The 16,652-nt window shown below is 48.9% G+C and overlaps 6 protein-coding genes across 6 annotated transcripts; 2 read left to right on the plus strand and 4 right to left on the minus strand.

Annotated features, from left to right (window-relative positions):
- Window positions 1–1,103: 1,103 nt before the first annotated feature.
- On the plus strand, window positions 1,104–2,204 carry FPOAC1_004688 (uncharacterized protein; the record flags this gene model as incomplete). The annotated part of the gene is made up of 2 exons (XM_044849229.1): window positions 1,104–1,464; window positions 1,522–2,204. The coding sequence occupies 2 exons, from the start codon at window positions 1,104–1,106 to the stop codon at window positions 2,202–2,204; spliced, it is 1,044 nt and encodes a 347-aa protein (XP_044707939.1).
- Window positions 2,205–2,326: 122 nt separating this feature from the next.
- On the minus strand, window positions 2,327–3,426 carry FPOAC1_004689 (uncharacterized protein; the record flags this gene model as incomplete). The annotated part of the gene is made up of 2 exons (XM_044849230.1): window positions 2,327–2,920; window positions 2,977–3,426. The coding sequence occupies 2 exons, from the start codon at window positions 3,424–3,426 to the stop codon at window positions 2,327–2,329; spliced, it is 1,044 nt and encodes a 347-aa protein (XP_044707940.1).
- An 830-nt stretch (window positions 3,427–4,256) lies between these two features.
- FPOAC1_004690 (uncharacterized protein) lies at window positions 4,257–6,672 on the minus strand (the record flags this gene model as incomplete). Its single annotated transcript, XM_044849231.1, has 6 exons — window positions 4,257–4,290; window positions 4,438–5,888; window positions 5,949–6,244; window positions 6,296–6,391; window positions 6,449–6,528; window positions 6,641–6,672. The coding sequence occupies 6 exons, from the start codon at window positions 6,670–6,672 to the stop codon at window positions 4,257–4,259; spliced, it is 1,989 nt and encodes a 662-aa protein (XP_044707941.1).
- A 1,377-nt stretch (window positions 6,673–8,049) lies between these two features.
- Window positions 8,050–11,880, minus strand: FPOAC1_004691 (uncharacterized protein; the record flags this gene model as incomplete). Its single annotated transcript, XM_044849232.1, has 3 exons — window positions 8,050–8,145; window positions 8,204–9,051; window positions 9,105–11,880. The coding sequence occupies 3 exons, from the start codon at window positions 11,878–11,880 to the stop codon at window positions 8,050–8,052; spliced, it is 3,720 nt and encodes a 1,239-aa protein (XP_044707942.1).
- A 1,906-nt stretch (window positions 11,881–13,786) lies between these two features.
- On the plus strand, window positions 13,787–14,572 carry VMA11 (v-type proton ATPase 16 kDa proteolipid subunit 2; the record flags this gene model as incomplete). Its single annotated transcript, XM_044849233.1, has 6 exons — window positions 13,787–13,834; window positions 13,915–13,945; window positions 14,013–14,095; window positions 14,149–14,255; window positions 14,306–14,476; window positions 14,530–14,572. 6 exons carry the CDS (start codon window positions 13,787–13,789, stop codon window positions 14,570–14,572), a joined length of 483 nt encoding a protein of 160 aa, XP_044707943.1.
- Window positions 14,573–15,174: 602 nt separating this feature from the next.
- Window positions 15,175–16,060, minus strand: FPOAC1_004693 (uncharacterized protein; the record flags this gene model as incomplete). The annotated part of the gene is made up of 3 exons (XM_044849234.1): window positions 15,175–15,290; window positions 15,347–15,928; window positions 15,979–16,060. 3 exons carry the CDS (start codon window positions 16,058–16,060, stop codon window positions 15,175–15,177), a joined length of 780 nt encoding a protein of 259 aa, XP_044707944.1.
- Between the last annotated feature and the right edge of the window lie 592 nt (window positions 16,061–16,652).

Genomic DNA, 16,652 nt, shown 5'->3' on the forward strand with positions numbered 1-16,652 from the left:
TCTATATTTACTCGAGATGCCTACTCACCTAGCTGTTTGATGAAGTAAGCCTTGACCTTAGGGAGTACAATACAGTGAATAACTCCTAGGACGACACAATAACACATGTGAATCGTCAAATACCCAATCACAAGGTCCCAGAATCATTCTCCCTCTAGAAACATGAGGCCGATTGTAGGGCTGATTTCGTGGTGGCACGTAAATGATCTATCCCACACCAAACGCTCATCTGACCGCATATACTTACGGGCCGCAACATATAAACTCGACCTATCACGGAGCGACCGAAGCATGTCAGCCGCCTTGAGCCACAGCCCTACTGTACATACAGTCACAAGTTGAAGGAATTATTTGGGAGAAACCCCCTCTTGTTCCCATGTATAACTAGACCCTGAGTTTGGGCATGGATGATACCCAAGTAACTAGCCAAGAAGCGAACTTCATCTCGCTATATCCACATCACCCATGTCATAACGACTTGGCAGTTGGTTTAAACTTGCTTCTCCACTTATACAAAGCGGTTTGCTGGATGAAACCGTTCGCCCGTTGTAGCCAACAACAATTATCAAATCCATATCGAATTACCGATCCTGCAAGCTGACTTGCTCTTCTCAAACGTGCTAATACAGTCGTCGTTCCATGACCCTTTTCTCTCAGGAATGACTTGACCTTGAGCTTCATGTTTTGGCTATTCTTCTACAATTTGGGTCATGTGAAGTCAAGAGCCTTTCATGTATCCACCGACTAAAGTTCTGCGTTAGCTATCCACAAAAGAGAGTAAGTGAGTGAGTATTAGCAACGGAACTGAATTCAACTCCTACCATTAACCTAACTGTAATGAACTCATGCCACGGAATTAATTTGTACGCATCTGAAGAATGGTGTTATTTGATCAAGTCACTGTCATAAGATGATGATGCTACAGTTAAGTCTGCGGGTCTTTTAATGGTGGGGTTCAACTCAGTCAGGTTTCACATTGAACCCTTGAATCAACAACTTGAATCAGCTCCAGTCAATCCAAGAATCTCACGTCTTGTAACGTAACATATCGAGACTCTTCGAAACAGAATTCAAAACTTCTAAATCACCTTCTCACAGCAACAATGATGGAAGATGTACACCGCAAAATCTGGCAACCCCTCCACCCCGCTATTCGTGACCGTCTAGATCCCCAATACGTCGCCTACCATGAGGCACATCTACAGTATATCGAACCAGATGAGATCAAGGATTGGGATGGTTCAACAAGAACAAAGAAGGTCTCTCTGCCGCCGGGAGGAACCAAGCCTATTCCCGTTGGAAGTATCAACGACTATGATGTTGGCCGGTTCAGGGTGAGGATTTACACTCCTACAGGCCAGTGTGATGAGCGAGGCTGGCCTGTTCTCGTTTGGTTCCACGGCGGTGGATGGGCAGTGGGAGGCTTGAACAATGGTACAGATCTTTGCTGCTGGGCCTGTGAGAGTATGTCATGTCAATGAGTGCTTATCTCTGAGCACGGAACGCTAACCCTTGATCAAGGAGCACGCTGTTTAGTTGTCAGTGTCGACTACGGTCTCGCCCCTGAAAATCCATTCCCAGCTGCGGTCGAGGATTCGATTGATGCTGTGAGATGGGTTGCATCTTCTCCAGCCGAATTACAGAAAATAGACACTTCGCGTATTTCTATTAGCGGAACTTCATCTGGTGCCAATCTAGCCGTTGTCGCTGCTCTATCTGCATCAAGCCCAGAGGTCGCATTACCGACCGCGCGACCTTCACTCCAAAACGCCATGGCCCACCCTCCAGTATCACTACTTCTGTTTATACCAGTAGTCGACAATACTGCTACTGTCGACGGAGTCTGGAAGCCCAATGCAGAGACTGCCCCTTGGCTTACACCTTCTCGAATGGAATGGTATCGTAAGCTCTACTTTACCCAAGACGACCATCGTTCAAGATGGGACGCAAGTCCTAATCTAGCCCCGGATATTCTTCTCAAGAAACTCCCAAAGACGTGGATGGCAATTGCAGAAATGGATATTCTTGCTCCCGAGGCGTCGAAATTCAGTCAGCAATTGCAAGGGTTGGGAGTTGATGTCGAGACCTTGATCGTGCAGGGTGGAACGCACTCGATTCTTTCTCTTCACGGCGTCATAGACCGAGGATACAAGATGATAGAAGACGCAATCAGGCATTTGCAAAACACATTTGGCACTGGTTAAGTTCTTAGTTCGGCCAAAATCTACAGACATCATGATACCGTATGCTGCACAGCTGAGCTGCAGTACTATATCTTGATTGAAAATCAAGGAACCGCGGGGAGTGTTACATACCCATGCCGAAACTATAGTGCCATGGTCTCACTTGCGGGTGTCTTCCTTTCGTAATCAGCCGAATCCTGGCTGGCAGTGACCCTGCTCTTGCGACCACGGAATCCCCAAAGCCCCTTGAGACCGCCATCATCCAGCTCCAACATTTCCCGCATACAGATGGCAGGATGAAAGATGTTAAGAACCACCACCGCAACCACTATCAAGATCCCCTCAAAGCCAACAAACATGTATTGATCACCCATGATAGGGCCTTCCCACCCTCTGGACAACTCTGCTACTCGAAAGGCGCTCCGCCAGAGAATACAGAAGGTTGCTAGGGACAGGGCGCCGAGAAAAGCCTTGAACCGGGACGAGTTGCGAACCTTGACAATTTCAGGACGTTGGTCGAGGGCTGCATCGCCGAGAGCACGTTGACGGCGGATCGTTCGAATGGCAAAGTCGACTGAGCATGCGATGAAGCTAAGAATCGTGATGACTTGGAAGGTAAGGCCAGCAATCATGATGTTTGATCCCGTATCAGGACTTTTGTGCTGATGAGAAGCAATCGAAGCCATGGCACCTCCCAGAGCTTGAAGGACGAGAGATACAACATCGCAAGGGATGAACTAAAGGACAACAAATCAGTGTTGAACCTGGAGATATATCATAAAAATGAACTCACTATACGAGTGTAATACTCCGGGGGGAGTCTTGAGTTTTCAGGCCCAAAAGCTGATACAATCCTTCGAAGGCAGAGGTATACTCCAGCAGCCATGAACGCAGGACCGATTGTCAAGCAGCAAATCTGCACCAGAAAACCATTCTCGCTCCAACGGTTCTGCCAGCTCAAGATGCGTCCCACGTAGCCGATAACCTCACAGATGAGACCGAGAATCAAAGCAACATTGAAAGCGGTTCCTCTGCGAGTTATGATCCAAGTGACGATGAATCCGATCAACGAAGCGGTAAATATGGCAAGGAAAGCTGCATTGGGAGCGAGGTCGACCCGATACTGGTAGTATCCAGGAACATCTTCGCAGTATTGAGACTTTGGATTCTGGAAGCAAAAGTAAAAAAGGCCACCTTGATCAATCCATGTCTGATTGTTAAGATCTGGAACAGACGTCGACATAATGTATAAGTGACGGAGTGAATACCGAGAGGGAAAGAAAATGTTGTTTCTGTAGAGAAGAGGCTAGTCCAGTATTTATGTTTCGAATTGAGTCAGTTATTCTTCCGTCTTACTATGCCCTCATCTTTCAGCTTGAAAACAACTGGCGGAACCAATCTTTTAAGACAGCCACATAGGTAAGGATGAGACAGCCCTACATGTCGCGCTAAGGAACAACTGCAGTAAGATAGCAAAGAGAGGGCAGGATAAGGGATAAGACCTTTCTGAAAGCTTCGACAAGAATGTATGTGTTTCGATTATCTACTGCTCAGAATCGGGGACTTGTCCCTTCGCTCCGCCGGGGCGTACGTATTTCTTTCACTCTGACTAGAGGGCCTATCATTTCATCACAGATGGACCGCTACGAGCTTCTAGTAAGAAACCAGACATGCTACAGGAGGATGTTATCGGGAACCAGTCCCGTCGTATTTCGTGTTTCAACAAGTAGCTAGAGCCAGGTATTGTTGTTCGATATATTCCGCCGGCCCTGATGGGCCGAAAGAAAAGCAGGCTGTCATATGTCGACAATTTGTTTAACAACAATGAAATAATGATCGGTTTTCGTCTTGGCTTGAAGTGTGTTAGCTCACCTCACTTCAGCCGCAATGTCCAAGTCGGTCTGAAGGATCAAACAACATCACAGTCGACCCACACACCCTTTCTCGCACCATGATCCCTTTTCGGCCGTAATATATGTTTCCTTCAATTTGATTCGTGCGTGTCTCATACAATTTCGTTTCCTCATAGAGTCCCATATCAAAAGTTCAGTACAGTCTTGTGCGCAACGTGGATTACATCAATCGTGAAAAGACATTAAATGTCATCCTAGATTATAGTGATATATGTCAGTGCGCCGTTTGATTTTTCAACTTCGCCGAAAATATAAGGGGAAAATATAAGAATTGTATCAGAAAACACGTTGACTCGACTCCCCCTCTTCCAGCATTTGCTTGCTTCCACTTGACCACCTACTTGTTCTTTTTCCTCTCCGAACCACTTTCTCTTCCAGGGCTGCCCTCGCCGTTGATGCCGCTGGCGCCGCTTGTGGTCACCACACCACCGACGGCTCTACTCGCTCCAATGGTGATGCCTCGACCTTCTCGCATGCCGTCCAGGCTGATGTTGCTACCCACGCTTCCGCTGCGCGTAACACCGGCCTTGAGCCTTGCCGCTATAGGGGTCCTGGCTCCCTCATCTACCTGTTCTTGACCCGCGGGCGGTTCGGTGGGTTCAGTCTGGGCACCGTCCTCCAAGGATTCTTGGCCTGCAGGAGGTTCGGTGGGTTCGGTCTGGAACGTCGGGGTCCTTGGCGGATCGCCTATCTTGTCAAAAGAGTAGTTGACCCTGTGGCGTGTCGTATTCTTTGGTGATGGAATTCCGCTTGCAGTCTCTCTTGCTCGGTGAGGTTGAGGGACGGGCGCAAGCTGGACGCTGTTCGTCCCTTCGAGACTTGGGGTAAGAGTCGAAGACTCGCTCTCACTGCCTGGATGAGCTTGCGCACGTGCATATGCATATCCTGAGCCCAACAGACTCTCCTGTCGGCTGACATAGTATCGATCATACTCCTCCTTTGTATGCTCGGCATCGGTGAAACTGTCGAGCGCATCAAAGACGTGCTGGAAGACCTGTGTATCAACATCTCTTGCCCAGAGGAAGTCGAGGTGCTCGTAGTGGGGAATTTCGGTTGCGACGGTCTGAGGTGGCAGTTCCTTCAGCATCACCTTGATATCTACAAGGGAGTCACTGCCTCCGTATACGAGGACGATGGGCGTCTTGATATTTCGAGTCGGGTACTTGGCCACCTTTGAATATTTTCTGGTCGAGGTGACACTAATCGGCTGGTGAACGTCGTCATCATACATCTGAAAACATTTGTTTCGAATGATCTGGAACCAATGAACCACACTCTTGGTGCTTGTGAATGAGTACAAATGAGGGTACGCAGCCAATTTCTGACTGGCCGAGATATTGAGAGTTTGCCAGTTGAACAAGAACGACAGCCCCATATCGATAAGCTTGCTGAAGATGGGCGGGTAAAGAATAGTTTCCCACATGGTCGCGGAACTTAGAATAGAGCGACGACCAAACAGAAGGAACAAAACAGAAGGCGATGCCGTGACAAGCGCGTCGACAATTCCACTAGACAGGCCGGCTGGAGCCATGGCAGGGGCGAGAGCAATGAAGACGTTGACCTGATTGTTAAGCTTGGGGTGAATGGCCAAGCTGGCGAAGGCCTGTGCTGTGCCCTGTGAGAAACCGATGTACGAAAGGCTTTCTTGCTGGGTGGTATCAAGGATGTAGCTGATGCTGTCTGGGATGTCATGGAAGGCAAATTCGTCGATTGAAAAGTCCCAGAAGGCATTAGAAGTTGGAGAGTGGTGAATCGATTTCTTGGAGTACTTGTTTCCTCGATTGTTGCCAAACTACCAGTTGTTAGTTGACGATAGCTCCAGCATTAGTCGTGTTGATGAGATGAAACTTACCCAAACGTCATATCCCTTTTCTACCAGCTCAAAGGGAAGACATCGCTGCTCATCAGTAAGGGATACCCAAACCTCAGAATTCATAAGAAGGCCATGGTGCATGTAAATGACTTTCTTTTTCAAACTTGTTGGTCCGTAGTTGACCTTCTGGCCTTCTTCGCCCTTTCTCCATTGGAGTCGATGAAGACCTAGAAGATATCCATCCTTGGTTTGAGCAATGTGTTCCTCTGCCTCATAACCCCAGATGCGACACAGCTCGACAAAGTCTGCTGCATCTCGAACTGAAGTGGATATCGCTGATCAATGATGTTAGTCTAAATCTTAAGCTAATGGGGGGAAACGCTGACATTTACGTTTGCTCTCCGCTCTCCTCCTCGAAGGGGCAGAGAACCTGTTGAAAAGCCTCCTAGAAGCCCTGTAAAAAAGAGAAACAAGAAATGGGGCTGGGATTGATGGTTAGTTAAAGTCCCTACACCGCTTGGAGTCGGTCTGCAACTCACGCAATGCCAACGTCAAAACGCGAATGACTGCCTCGAGACCGACGAGAATAAATGAGCCCACGAGGGCGAGATACTCGTAGCTAGAGCGATTGAAAGTTAGTAAAGCTGGCACATGCAAGGCAGGCAAGCAGAGCGTGTCAGCCTCGCTGATCACCAAAGCCACTCAAAGCCAAAGAGATAGGGGAAACCTACGGGCGAAGCCTCCCAATGAAGGGAATCGCCATCGCAACAATCTTGATTGACGATTGTCGCGATGAACGTCTTATCGCAGTATAGATGTTTGGTTGTGATAAAGACCAGGGGTTGATTAATGAGAAAAAAGGAAAAAAGAAGAAGACTGAGCAAGATGATCAAAAGTAAGTCGAGTCAAGGTGATGTCACATGTAATTGGAGATAACAAATTCCATGCTCTGTACAGGTACTATGTACAGTTAGTAGGTATATCAAGCACTGACGTCCACCACTAGAACCTGTCATGACGCCTGGGACTTTGGGTGCCTATTATGCTTTTTTAGGCGATATAACAGTATAAAGCTTCCCTGCTTTACTACCTAGGCGAGACCTTCCTTCTAATGGGCCTTGACAACTCGAAACTCGGTGAGGCCATCTTTTATGAAGAGTCAGGGAACCTGATGTTTTATGTCAAGAGATTACAGTAAATCAATCATATCCCCTCCCGATACCCTACTGAAACAGTTACTACCACCGCTGTTGTCGAGTCGCGAACGAGACATCCACATGGCTTATGCAAATGTCAGGGTCACAGACAGCAGGATTGGACTACTAAGACAAGTATAGTGGGTCGCCAACGTTGCGGCTAAGACATACGGATACAAGGAATAATTAGGCTAGATTCAGATCCATTTCAGATTTAGGTCCAGAGACAGGTAGACCAGACGAACTATTCTAAACTACCTACACACAGGCAAGACACATGCATATGCATATATAGTCGGGCTTAATTACTCAAATTGTGCGAATGTATCTCATCTGTTATAGTATCGCGGCCTACCATTCCCATTATTCACCACGCTTGCTCCATTCTTTAGTAAAAAAGCTCCAATATTCCATGTCTTGCCACGTCATGTCATGCAATGCAATGCAATGCCATGTCAGGCCATGCCATACTGTTCCCGTTCAACATCGCTCATCCTTCCAGAGTACAAGCAACGATATCCTTCTCCTCCTGTCTCTTTTCCATCTCATCGTCTCATCTCATCTCGTCCTCATCCAGTATTATCATCTGCTCCATCTCCTATCCACACCTATACCTCAAACATCTTGGTGGCGCCCTCTCCTTGATCTGCTCCTCTAGCGTAGCCAGCTACCAAGTCTTTGTCTATTGACTCGATTGCTTGTATAACCAGAAGCGCGACGGCAAGATCCACAGCAGTTCGAAGTGCGGCTTGATGTCTTGCATCTCCTTTCGTACAGAAGATCCTAAGAGAAGCCGAAAACCGTAAACACTCTCACGAGTATCTTCTACCAGGGACAGTTGACGCCACAGCACTCGGACGCCACCAAGTAATACAAGAATAGAAGAGTAAAAAAATCTTTCCAGGAAAACACTTCCCCTTACGAGGCCCAGGAGCTGTTCATTGTTATGAACCGAGCAACTCTGACTTGCGGTTGCTCTTCCAAAAATCGATGGCTTCGACAATGTCATCACCCTTTTCGTCTTCATGTGCAAACAAAATCTGCAACTCAAGTTAGCATTCTGACACCTAAATGTAGCAGTGCAAAGAGATCACTCACCTCGTGTGTACTACTATGCAGCATACGAATGTTCTTGCGAGGAACAATATGCACAGCACCGTTTTCCATGTTACGGAGCTCGATGAAGTTCGGTTCGAACGCAAGAATCCACGGGTAGCTGAGCGCGAAACTCTGTGGTGTACCCTCCCAGTCAATTCGCCATTCCGGTCGAGCCCTCCATCCGTTGCGATTAACAAAGAAGGAGAACTCTGAGTAGTTAAGCAAGAACTCCCCATTAAGTCGTTCAATATGGATCGGCTTAACTCCTTCCTTGCGAGCCACGAAGTCGAGCGAGGTGTCAGCCTGGTCAAGGAGAGATTGTGTCTCGAGAGTCTCGAGAGAAACAACCTCGAAGCCTCGAGCGCAAGCAACACAAAGTTTGGACTTGAGGAAGTGAACAGACGACGACTCGGTGGGAATGTAGAATTCCTTGAACGGCTTAAGTTCATCGTGTCCGCCGCTCATAAACTTGCCTATACCCTTCTGTTTCTTGGCCTTGGTCATGGCGTCATTAGGCTCAAACACCTTAATCGTAGTAGATAGGGCAGATGATTTGACACAGCAGACCAGATGTCTACCCAAGCAAATTCCCGTTTTAAAGAAACTGCAATGGCTCTGGATCTTCTTAGGCCTCCTAGACAATGCGGGCTCATCGGGATTGAGGGCCGAAACAGGATAGGACTGCAGCGTCTTGTTAGATAACACCAAGAGAAGTTGGTACTCCTCTAGAATGTCAATCTGAGTGACACTGGCAGTCTCCAACACGCGGCGTGGTACCTGATCCTTGACCTTACGATCGGAGAGGTAGACGCCGCTGTCTGTGCCGTACAGAAGTTTACGGCCGCCATCTGTATCCATGTTAGTCTGACGCGGACTCTACTCAGCAATGTAGCAAGCTTACCGAATGGTGTAACACAGTTAACTCGGTTAGTGCCAGCAAAGAAATGGCTTGATATAACTGTTGTGTTAAAGAAGTCGGCTCGGGACCGAAGACGCTCCTGTGCGGTGTGAATGAACTCAAGCCATTTCTGGCGTGTCGCCTGGTTCGATGCAAAAAGCGTCAGTTCATAGCCGGCTTTTCCAAGATGGCGGAATGTAATTGGCCAGCCTTCCTTTCTAGCTGGATCGTTGTTGGTGTTATTACGGATCGAGGGAATCAAGCTTGAAGAAGTTCGCTTCATGTTGCCATCCTTCTGAATAACTTCATCCATTTCCTTAATTGCAAGAAGTTCCAAAGGAATAGGTCGACGGTATGCCTTGATTTCTTCGGCCTTGCCTGTTTGCTTGATACGAACCAGAAGAACTGCATGATCGAAGAGGAAAGCTGTGATCTCAGGAGGATCGGTGGCTGTCTTCTTAAACTGGCACTTGAAGACCATCTCGCGGCCCTCTTCGGTGAGTCGAAGATCCACCCTTTCGTTGGGCCTGAATCGAAGCTGCTCGTGGAGTCTTCTGAGGTTAAATCTATTTTCAGCCTTTCCAGACTCTGCGTTGACTCTGCCCAGAATATCTCGGATCATTACCAGGACCTTGGGAATGTCCTCCTTATCAGGGTTATCATCTTCTGTGTACTTCAAGACGTTTTCGAGTAGCAAGGGATAACGAGCCAGACGAGTCGTTGGCTTGGTCAGATAACCGTTCAGCTCCAGTTTTCTCGACTCCTTGCGCCTTTCAATCTCATCCACAAACTTGCCGAAGTAAGGGTTCACCGATCGTTCGTTTTCAAACTCAAACTTTCCTTCCAACTGTTTTGAACCGTACAAAATGAAAGGTTCGAACTGAGGAACGTATTCCAGGAAAATATCGCCGATGTTGTGTACAATGGGCTCCTTCTGTTGTCGTGTTGTCAAGTTGGAGGCAAATCGGGAGCTGACGGTATGAATGCTAGGATGGTCGATAATGTTGCTGAAGATCGTCTTAACAACCTTTTCACGACGCTGAACGGGCACTGGCGAGGCCTTTGATCGCAAAGGTAAAATCCAAAAGTCTCGTAGATATTCCAAATCCTTGACAAAGTCTCGTTCGGTATAGCAAATTTCTGAAATGACCTCTTGCCTCTTCTTCTCTTTGTCTCCCACCTTTTCGGCAACTTCTTTGGGAACTGAGTTGATCCAAAGCTTTTGTTCGTCAGTCTGGTCGACTTCATCATCGACAGCATTGACAGCATCTTCTTTCCGCAAGCCAGGGTTGATCTTCAGATTAAGCCTGGAAACTTGCTCTAGACGTCGAGGACAGGCGATAGAATAACAGAGTTGGTCCCTGGTACACGTGGGAGAGTAACATTCGGAAAGGAGGACAAAGACACCATTAACTGCAGGCTTGTCTTCTGGCTCATCCATCAGCGTCTCCCTAAACTGGTACATTTCCGATTGGGAGTCTCGTAGGCGATGCTCGTAAGTGACATCATGGAAGTACTTTTGTGCATCTAGAGCACGCCCAAGCAGCAAAGCCAAGTTACGGTCGGTAGTCCTGATAATGTATGATAGAACATCCACTGCCTCTGATCCGCTGAAGGCATTCTTGTACGTCAATTCGTTCTTGGTGCGATCACCAACAATAATCTTCTTGCGGAAGCATTCTCCTACTCGAGAGAGAAGAGCCGGGTACACGAGGGGGGGTCGGATCTTGGTCGCAGTTGGGGGTCGTTCGCTCTCAATCGACTTGCTCCTGGTAGGTCGCTGAGCCAAAGTAGAAGCATCTGACTCGGAAGGAGTGATGGTTGGTGCTATGGTAGACGCCATCGACATGGTCCTACCATGGTCACCGCCACCATTGGACGAAACCATGCTGGATGTTCGGGTTTGTGCGCCTGGAGCATGAGGCATCGAATTGGGATAGCCATTGGCGGTTGGTAGTTCTGCTGGTGCTCGCCTGTTAGGTATAACTCGCCCACTCATAGTCTGATGGGCATCCATGCTTTGAGGCTGGTAGTTGCCGGTCAAAGACATAGTGCGATCCTCGTGGCGTTCCGGCACGACTCGCCCTTGAGCAGTCGTCCTCGATGAGTTCTGCTGCGCGTAAGGGGCCTGTCGGAGGTGGTTTGCAGGGGCTTGCTGGTACGTGCTTGGAGGGGGATGGTACATTGGCTGGCGGGGGGCAGAGGCAAGTGATTGTGAGCGATAAGGATCATTGTTCATAGCTGGTCCTGGTCCTGGTCCTCCTTGATAGAATCGCTGAGCTGGCGTCCTAGGGCCAGGAGCTTGCTGTGGTGGAGGACCTCTTGGATCCATTCGCGGAGGTGCCGGCCCTCCAGGCCCAGGTCCGGGATATGGACGTCTCGCCTGCTGTTGCTGCTGCATGTAATGAGGTGGCATTTGCTGGCCACCGGATGCTGATCGTTGGGAAGGATAATAGCCATTCCCCATCATACTGTTGCTATCCATCGTCCGAGTTCTGCCGGCGTTCGGGTGGTCGCCATAATGACCTGGGGGAGCACGAGGCGGTGGCTGCCTCTGCATACCGGAGGACATGGAGGACATGGTCTGAGTGCGACCAGGGTCCATCATGGACTGCGGCATAGAGGACGACGAAGTCATAGTTTGAGATCGACCAGGAGGGGGGGCCGCGCCGAAGATATTGGAAAAGGCGGCATCTCGTTGGCCGTAGTTGTCGTCACCATATCCCCTTTGTGGTGGTCGTTGAGGAGCTCCTCGAGGGTCGTAACCGTAGTTGGACATTGCAGCGGATACTTGGCAAGAAGCATGTCAGGAGACAGAATCAAGGTTTAAGGGGAAAATTTGATGAGGGGAGTAATATTACCAACAGTTGCGTGAGCGCCAGAGGCTGGGAGCTCGATATCAGATGTATCAACAGCCGACCTTGACGGATGCGCCGCCGTCAATCAACGCCAATACGTCCCCTTAAGCTAGGGTAATGTTGAGGAGGGTCGTGGGCGATGACCGTCCGTTTATTTTGCGCTGCGAGTACCCTCACGGGGTAGCACCCGTCGATGTAGCTAGAGAGACGTTCTAGGAGGATTCGAGGAGTTGATTCTGCCCAAATATCGTGTTGGGGTTTTGCGAGTTTGGGCCCGAGGGGGTCGTCGGACAAGGCGGCTGGTTGAGCAAAATGTCAAGCCTCAGGCCTTGTTGCCGAGGTCGTCGACCGATCGGAGAGGGGACGAAACAACAATGGAGATGGTTATCGCATACAATGGGCGGTCGCCGTCTCGAGAGTTTTTTTTTGGGGGGGTATGGCCCTCTAGTGATGAACTTTCGAGGGAGTTGCAGGTTCACGATCCAAGCCAGGCACTGGACTCGTCGCAGGTAAAAGAGACAAGGCAATCACAACCAATCCCAATCCAGGTCGAGGTGCTAACTGTATTGTCCTCTGGAGGACAGGGAGCCAACGATGGACAAGCCAGTGCTGGAGATCCACCATAAAACCCACCTGTTTGATGGCGGCCTCTGTGCTATTTGGGGGGTGAAAGTGGTAACAGGGGCAGCAGTGTGGACGCGGCCAGCGTAGTAGTGTACAGTAGTGGATGGGCAGTTAAATTATTTAGTACCAACTTAAGGGGATGAAATATGCTGGGGTATACAGTCGCAATGTAAGAGCATGGATCTCGTCGTTGCACCGTGGATACGAAAAAGAGGATTACAGAGAGGATGATGATGTTGTCAGGGAGAAAGGAATGAATGAATCAATGAAATAGTCGACTTTGTCTACTACATATCAGTTGCCTTGTTTCAAGTTGGGGTGTTATTTGGAGGAGCTGCTATATACAGTGAATGGACATGAACGGACTCTCCTATTGTTTGTGTACTCCCTCCACTGTTACATACTGCCTTAGGTTATGTACTAGGTAGGTAATCTTCGGTTCCCTTTCTGTCACAAGTACCTAATGTCTCTGTCCTCGCCATGCATCTTTGCTGTAGGTAGTCGGGGTGGTATTGTCTACCCAAGGTCAATGTAGCCACATCGAATTCAATTAGATTGCGAGGTTTCCGGCAATTAAACGTCGAGTTCGATTGAGGGACTCAAGGGTCACGCTAGTGGCCGTTAATTCTTACTTCTGACATTGGGGGCATCCTTTCATCATGCATAGCGCAATTGTCTATTCGCTTTATCATTAACTTCTTTTCTGTTACAAGCCATGCGAATACGTCCTTTTCCTCCCTCCTTCTTTCATCCCGCTTCTGCTTGGCTGAGTGAAAAGTATCGAAGACGGTTAACTACAGACGCAAAACATGAGTCAAGTGTAGTCGGTAGATTGTTTTGGCCTTTTAATCGTGGTTAATAGCGATATACAACGCTCAGTAATGCCCAAGAAGCGTTCAAAAACGCGTTTGAGTTCAGAGATGAATTGTAAATTAAACGAAGCAGGGTCTCTTAACTGTTCGGTTTGGACTTGTAAACAACTTGATCTGAGGCTGATAACGTCACGTGAAAGTACAGGTAGCCAACGGGTTGCTTATTGGCTAAAATACTGTCCACCAATGTGGCTGGCTTTCCACATCAGCTCTCAACTTCCGTCTCTAGCAGCCTTGGACCAGTAGCAGGCTACATCATCATCAAGCTTCTAACGTCAACTTATACGCCGCCCTTGACCTTTGAGCTCGTCGACGGCCGCATCTCTTCATCATGGCAGAATCAGAGCTTGCCCCCAAATTTGCTCCCTTTATTGGGATGGTAAGTATCCCTCATATCCAGTTCTAAGACTGGACGGCGACCCAGGGGTGGACGCGATTGCTGATGCGGCGACTTTCCAGGCCGGAATTGCAGCTGCAATGATCTTCGGATGTACGATATTTCATCTTCTTAACGCGACACAACGATCTCGAGAATGAATACTAAACCGGCGTGATAGGTATTGGAGCTGCCTACGGCACAGCGAAGTCCGGCATTGGCATTGCTGGTGTCGGTACTTTTCGACCAGATCTCATCATGAAGGTATCGGATCAATCATCTAGTCCAACGACGACTGTTTCTAAATCATCTCGCAGTGTCTAATTCCAGTCGTTATGTCCGGTATCATCGCCGTCTACTCGCTAGTCATCTCCGTCCTCATCGCTGAGGATCTCGATCCTTCCAAGAACTACAGCTTGTTTTCGTACGTCGACACGAACTCTTGTCAGCAAACACGAATACTGATATTAGCAGGGGCTTTATGCATCTCGGATGTGGTATTGCAGTCGGCATGACTGGTCTTGCCGCTGGTTACTGTATCGGAATTGTTGGCGACACTGGTGTTCGTGCCTATATGGAACAGTCCAGGATCTTCGTCGGCATGGTCCTGATTCTTATTTTCGGCGAGGTTCTTGGTCTCTACGGGTAAGTCTTCCCAACATATACAATACATATGGCCCATACTGACTCTGTCACAGCCTCATTGTTGCCCTGATTCTTAACACCAAGAGCAAGGGTTGAATGAGAAACGATTCATATCGCAATCACACACCCATTCATATGAACTTTCTCAGCAGGAGCCGACGTATACGTTGAGGGAGCTCTGAGCTGCCATCCAGATACGGGGATAAACTATTGTTTGTACATCGGGCATGGCGTTATTGGACGTGTAACATATTTTTTCAAAGAGGTAGAAGAACGGCGGAGAAGTTGACAGTATCTAGTTCCAAGTATACATGCAAAGTCTATGCTGACATGCTATTTCCAAAGTTGTTCTCATAGGTGGGTAGCTTTCAGCGATACTGGAATGTTTGTTGAATTCCATGCGAGCTACTTAATGTGGCTTATGCAGCACTATGCGACCCTACGTTTGAAAGCGAGTGACAGGAGAATGCTAAACTCACGACAGCCGTCTCATGCCGTCAGTCAGTTTGCATATGGAAAATCCGCAAACCCATCATATGCCATGCCTCATATCAGTAACCCAATCTAAATCATAACGCCGTGAGACAATGCGACAACATACTTCAACAAGAACCAGTCCTGGCACCGCAGTAGCGACCCAGCACAGTTGGAAGAGAGAAAATGACGACAAAGGAAAAGGGAAAATCCATAGAGGAGAATTACAACAAACGCCTTCCTCCCATACGACGGAACAGCTTTTTGCGGCTCCCAGCATCCTGTTCTCGGCGGTAAGAAGTCCAGCTTCTCTGCCGCTCATCCGAGTCCTTCATCCGAGCTACCCGGTCATTAGCGACTGCACCACATAATCTCATTATGTTTTATCAAACTTACCTAGGAACCAGTCCCATTGGCGGTCTTCTCGGATCAGAATATCATCCCCCGACTCCCGTGCAACCCGTTCTCGACGGGCCCGAGAAGCAGCCACCTCACCAACCAAGTAGGGATCCTCCAAAGGCCTGGAGGTGTATCTCTCTGGTGCTTGTTCGCTGATATCGGTCATAACGCGACGAAGGCTGTCTACGGGATCACGTTGTGCTGTTAATCTTCGGTTGGCAACGTTCTGGTAGTGTCGAGCGGCGGGGTTGCTGGATACAGATGACCACGTCGCAATACGAAAGTTGTCTAAATTCGGCTGGGATCGCAAAGGGGCCGCGGGTACTGGAGGCAGGCCGATAGTCTGTTGGCGCGCAGTGGGAGTGGATGTGCCACTGCTGGAAGGAATCATGGAGCTTCTCACAACCGCATGGTTTCGAGCTGGAGGGGTGTATGAAGGCAAGGTCTCGGGAAACGGGTTTGTTGAGTGGTAAGAGGGAGCTTCCGAGACTGGAGCGGTGAACAGGTCAGCAAAAATGATTTCGTGCCAGATTGCGGAGCTTTTGCTAGCAGCGTCCAGCTTCACGATATAAGGTAGAGCTGACGACCTTGCAAAGTGCTTACGGTCGGAGCTGTCTTGGTCGACTTACCATAAGAAGGAGCAGCTGAACGAACCGAAGCTGTCTCGAAATCGTCGTTGCTGTACCGAGGGGTAGCGATAGCGCCCGTCATGATGGCAGTTTGTAAGGGAAAGACAGGTGAGAGCAGAGTGGAAGAGGGGCAGCACAAGACAACTTGAGCATTAGTCTCGAGATTGTCGGGGAGGCTGAAGTTAAGTAGCGAGACGAGACGAGACGAGACGAGACAGTACAGCAGCTGAATCACAGAGCAAGAGGCTGGGACGCTTCAAAGGCTTGTGGGAGGTCAGAAGGCAATATAAGTGAGACTTGTTGGAGTGTGTAGGATTGAATCAGAGCAATGGCCTTTTCGTCTTATCCTGGGCTGAGGCCAAGCTTGGTAAACAGGGAGGGTCAGTATGCCCAAGAGTTTAATGCACGACCACGGATAAACATGCATGGGGATTCCAAGGATGTAACAGAAAGGTGTGTAGAAAGGAAGCAAGCGAGCGAGGTAAATAGGCGCAGGAGCGAGTACATAATACAAGAAGGCTATTGGCAATCGGAGCACTTCGGGGAGGTACCAGGTTCAACCCGAGCCAAGGTCTAGGCCGCCAGCCGTATCGCATCGTGGCGTGGAAATCCATGGCGTGGAGGTTGCAAGGGGGACTGAGATGCGGGGACACGTGAGAAAAGACAGCGACGAT

The sequence above is a fragment of the Fusarium poae genome, chromosome 2, assembly GCF_019609905.1.
Source record: "Fusarium poae strain DAOMC 252244 chromosome 2, whole genome shotgun sequence".
Lineage (NCBI taxonomy): Eukaryota > Fungi > Ascomycota > Sordariomycetes > Hypocreales > Nectriaceae > Fusarium > Fusarium poae.